Source organism: Poecilia reticulata, linkage group LG9 (assembly GCF_000633615.1).
Source record: "Poecilia reticulata strain Guanapo linkage group LG9, Guppy_female_1.0+MT, whole genome shotgun sequence".
Taxonomy (NCBI): Eukaryota; Metazoa; Chordata; class Actinopteri; order Cyprinodontiformes; family Poeciliidae; genus Poecilia; species Poecilia reticulata.
The window spans coordinates 3439608-3444717 of NC_024339.1; the positions used below are offsets into that span (position 1 = coordinate 3439608).

Sequence of the window (5110 nt, forward strand, 5' to 3'; positions counted from 1 at the left end):
CTTCTCCCCAGCCACTTGTTCCATCTCTTCTGGGGGAAGTGCTGGAACAAGCAGTGTCCTACATTTTAGTAATTTTGTCTGACAAGAACGTCCTCCCCCACATATGTCCTCTCCTCTGCCGTCAGAGMCATGCCCTGATGATGGACTAACCACTCAGGTAACAAAAAAAAGCCTCATAAAACTCAGATGTAAATTTAAAACTTTACTGGCCTAAATTTAGTCAAAGGAAGCAGATCAATTTATYCATCTTCCCCACTATGTCTTCTAAAAGTTAATTACAAAAGGGTATCTTTTTCAAGAGCAGAATTTGTGTTTGTGGGATTGTGATTGGTATGTTATGCAGTCACTGCCATACAATTATCAAAAAAGAAGTAACAAATAGCTTGTATTGTCATTTATATTGTTATTAAATTAGTACCATAACATTTTGTGATAAAACTTTAAGTCTATGTCACTCATCCCTACTATGCAGTTCACTGAGTTCCCTTAGATTAAAACCTTTGGAATATAGTCTGAATTTAACCAGTTGAGTGACCTGAACAAACTTTATGTTTAACATAATTAAACTGAAGGATCATAGCCGACTCCCTGATCAGAACTGCTCACCTCAGAGACAATGGGAACGCCCAGGTGGGCCATGTTGGAAATAATGTCACTGTCCTCAGGTGGGATGTTAGCATGCTGCAGGAGCTTACACAGGTTCTCCTCAGTCACACCTGACACAGAGGTTCAGATACACATGCAGCACACATGCATGCAAGCATGCACAGTCACATATTCAACTTATGCAAACAGCAGGATAAGTGAGATTAACTTCAAACCAGCAAAGCAAAATGCAAAACAAATATATATACATATACATCTAATATAATGATACAATCTTAGTACAAAACACAKAAATATTGACCCAGATTAAATTACAGAGGAGACAACACATTATATGCAAAGTCATAAAAAAAGGAACTGGAAGCACTGATGCTATCTGACCATTCTTCATGAAGATGTAGAGCAGGATGATGCGTATCTTGTCGGACACGTTGACGTTGGCATCCAGGAGGACAGGAACAATGAGCCTCATGGGATCCTTGATCTTCTCACCCTCTGCATCTGTGCCCATGGCCAAATCCTGCAAATCAGTAAATGACAAATGATTACACTTCAAAAAATTTATATTTTTTCAGTTAAATTAAGTGTGCGTTAAATGCACGGTCAAGTTATTGGTTCTGGTGGGGGAGCAAAGTTTCTTTTTGAGGTTCTTTGCYGAGATGCTCCTACCCAGTTTTTATACTTCCAATCTGATCCTGATATCTGAATGTGAAGTGATTCATTCATTATTCAATTAGGGCGCTCGGAACAATGTTCTAAAATACATTGCACCCTTYCTATACAATACTCCACCCTGATGTAGGGGGATAAAGGCACTTCCTCGGTACCCAACTTGTTAGATTCAGTAAAACCAACAAGCTAAAGAATGGGAACCATAGATTACCCTGGCTCCTTGCGTGTGTGTGCGTGTGCACGCGTGTGTTTGGGTGTTATACCTGCTCTACACGACAAAGTTTGTCCACAGTACCCTGGTAGCGGTTCATGCAGTCCTCTGCAAGGTGAAGATGGGTTGAATACTAAAGTAAGACAGTAAGGGTGTTTTTAGCAGGTTTGGCATAAATAACAATGACTAATGAAACATCAAGTCGTTGTCTCTTAGTAGCACATGTATTAATGTTGCCAAGGAGTTTTTGCTAGAAAGATGTTAATGATTGCTGATMATGCCATAGATTTAGTTACTATGGCAACGTTATGTGATCATACAAAGAGTAACATAATGCTCCTGTGGTAAATGAAACACCTCTGACCACACCTGTTGACTGAATGAGAATTTTTCTATGCAGTTTAAAAGGGCAACAAAGAGCCGCAGAACATACAATTATGTACACACAGAGCCACCTGTAAGGGCAAATTAGAGTGCTCAGTTGGAAAAGTGGAMATTATTTTTTTTAGGTTTTTATGAACTATAAGGGAACAGCTCTCATTAATTAGGTGTATAATTCACCAGCAGTCAGTATCCCACAGTACTATGAAATATTATTACTAATCTGTTCAGATTTTTTTTGTCTACATTTTCAGATCATCAAGCCAAAAAGCATAMTATCAGAAAAMGATCYGAGTAAATACAAAATGCAGGTTTTGATCATTATTTAATTATGTGAAAAAGTAATAGCTCCCTACAACTAATAACTGCTCAGGCCATCTCTAGCATTTGCTATCAGAATCACATTATTTCCATTGCCAGGACATTATTGCCATTGTCAGTACAATGGTCCAAAAATAAATAATGTATAAAAAGTATACATACACCAGAAGAGTAGGGTTAGGGTGGGGTTAGGTTTAGGACTTGGGTTCCTACCTTACTGAGCTCTTTCTGATACTGAGGCATCTTTTTTAGCATCTGAGACAGCTCCTTCATGGTGGTCTGAAAGCAAAGCACAGAACTTACTTAGAACTTACTCAATGTCATCTGCTGGGTTTCCTTAGATAGATTGTTTTTTTAGTAATTTGAATATTRGACTGAGCTTGACTGCATTGTTTGATAATWYGGATAAATTCGGAATGTATATAATAAACTTGAAATTTTTCTGTATGAACAGATTTAACGGATTTTATTCTTATTTTATTCCCGTTGCATGTCTTACTTTATACAGTCCAATATTTGACTAAACTATTTTAACACATAGAGATGGTCATGGTCAATTCAATGACTTCAAAGTGCCTTTAGTTCAGAGCATTTTGCTCCACAAGAATTGATTTTTATTCACTTTCAACTTGAACAAGTTTTTTTTTTCTCAGATCATCTACCCCGTTAACAAGCAAAGCACAGGCTGATGTCCTGTCACAGAACAGCACTGCCACCTTTTCCTTCTACCTTCATGTGTCTGTGTACAAAACAGTGAAACAGCAAGAACACAGCTKGGCCTCTACCTTTTCTCCTGTGTTCATCTTCTTGCTGGCAGAGAATTCTTTCAGAGAGCGAGTTACAGCCCTGCTCAGAGTGACATGATAAGAAAGAGTTAGAGAAAAAGGCATGAGAAGCTCTTCTGAGTCCTGAAACAGAAAGCACTCACGTTGAAACCTCAGCTATGTGTTTGTGTCTCAAAGTCAGCCACAGGTCATCATCTTCGTCCAGAACCACCTCCTTCATTCGGGTTTCTCCCATCCCACTGGTCTCATAACTGAGCAAGAGTGAAAGCAGGATTAGATGCAGCTTTTGTGCACCAGAGAGTTATTATAATATGATGGATGTTAAATCAACTTAACATCCATCACATTCATTAACATATTTGTGTTTTAGATTTGCATCAGTATGCCTATTGTTGCATTTCGGTGGTCAGATAGAGCAGGGAAAGCCAGTTTGAGAACCCAATGAACAGTGTCCTGCATGTTTTCAGCAAGTCCCTGCTTCGAGATATCTCAGAAAGAGTGGATTGGTGTTCAAGCTGGGCCACAGCTGGCTAAAGGCCTAATCCTTTAAATCAAGCAGGAAAACAATGGAAAATGCAGGACAATATCTCTCAAGGATAGTGGAACTATGGACCAGAACCAGAGATTAAAAGYAGTGTTGTCAAACATTTTAAGTACACCTTGCTGCTGGACTGAACCCATTTTTTTTTTACTTCAGAAACATCTTAATCTTTATGGCATAGATTCCAAATGGTGTCAGCAAGATTCCTCTAAAGTGTTGCTTGATAGTTACATGATGGTTTTATCCATTTGTCTTGTATTCAGAGACAGTTTCCTACATATCAAAGCTTACAATGATTGGCTGCCTAGCCTGCCATTATCTTGATGCTCAATTCTGCTCAATTTCCATCTTCCTTCAGTGCTTCATATGGGATTTCTTTCATTGAACTAGATTTCTCCAGTWGAATTTGAACCAGACCAATCAGCAACAGAAGAAGCAGTTGGGAACAATGACATCAATTTTCTGCAATGTTTTAGAAATGTCGTTTGCCCATGTAAGGTTGTAGTTTGTCAAARGCCRCGAAGGAAATKAATGAAGTCTTTCAGTCTGTGTTTGCCACACAAGTCAGAAAAATAAGAATGTCTCTATAGAGGAAGCTGTAGAACATTTAATTTTCCTCTGGGATCAATAAAATATTTTTGAATTAAACTTAAAGAGACAAGGTCTGAGCAGCATGTACACAAGTTGGGTTGAAGGTGCTAAGGCCCTTCTCCAGGCTCTTATTGGTTATTTCTGAAAAAGCTGAAAATYGCTGCAGATGGCACCTACAGTTTCCCATTCTGACAAAAAACTCCTGCTGATAGCATCAATCTCAGCGCACAGCAGCGTTACGTGTCAGTAACTGCCAAAAATKATTCTTTTCATGCTGTGAAGATTCTGAGAATTTAATATTTTCAAACTGAAATTAATTTCAAAAACATTGTAAGTAAAAAAAAAAGTCTTTTGTGAATGTGCATAACCAAACATATACTAAAAGTGCTAGACACAATTGTTGAWGATAAGGCCTTGTGTAGCATATGTACCTGTAGACGTCATTTTCAATGCCCAGCAAGTCGTAGGCCATAGCCTGCAGTGTGAGCTCATGCAAGAGGGGGGACACAGGGTCAAAGCCACGATCCAGAATCAGCAGCTGAGTGCGACACTTGTCTGGTCCCTGCATCAGAGCATAAACAAGGCATTCACTGCATATGATCAACAAATACTACAGCARWTTTTTTTTTAAATAGTAAACTGAAGGGTACAGGCAGCTGCCAAAGARTGACAACAGAAAGTGAGGGTGAGAAGATCCARTGAGCCCAGRAAAGGCAGTAAATCTCTAATGTTCTCTGGGATTTCAGGGCTGGTGCCAATTATCCGATGATTAGCTGTTTAATATAGCTAATCATCTTAGGCAGATTTAACATGTGTGTMAAAACACAACATGTTAGGGAAAGTCYATTTACAGAACAAGTTTGTTTATGTGTTAATTACTAAACAGTGTTGGGGTAAACACTTTAACATGAACAACATTTTGTGTTTAGAAACTCTAGGGAATTTTATCACATTGGTACTGTGTTATTTTCTGTTTCTGTTTTTATTTCTGTTTAACAAAAA

General features: G+C 38.5%; 2 protein-coding genes across 2 annotated transcripts in view; both read right to left on the reverse strand.

The window, feature by feature from the left end:
- The window catches only part of zbtb26 (zinc finger and BTB domain containing 26), a 1115122-nt gene that overhangs the window by 214093 nt on the left and 895919 nt on the right, over positions 1–5110 (reverse strand). The gene's annotated exons all lie outside the window — the stretch shown is intronic.
- Positions 1–5110, reverse strand: part of LOC103469646 (syntaxin-binding protein 1-like) — a 33715-nt gene that overhangs the window by 10962 nt on the left and 17643 nt on the right. The window contains exons 7-13 of the mRNA XM_017306528.1: positions 4540–4670; positions 3120–3227; positions 2977–3037; positions 2405–2470; positions 1542–1622; positions 988–1126; positions 586–716 (exon numbers count right to left, since the gene is read on the reverse strand). Of these exons, the coding sequence (XP_017162017.1) occupies positions 586–716; positions 988–1126; positions 1542–1622; positions 2405–2470; positions 2977–3037; positions 3120–3227; positions 4540–4670 (717 nt within the window). The remainder of the gene's footprint in view (positions 1–585; positions 717–987; positions 1127–1541; positions 1623–2404; positions 2471–2976; positions 3038–3119; positions 3228–4539; positions 4671–5110) is intronic.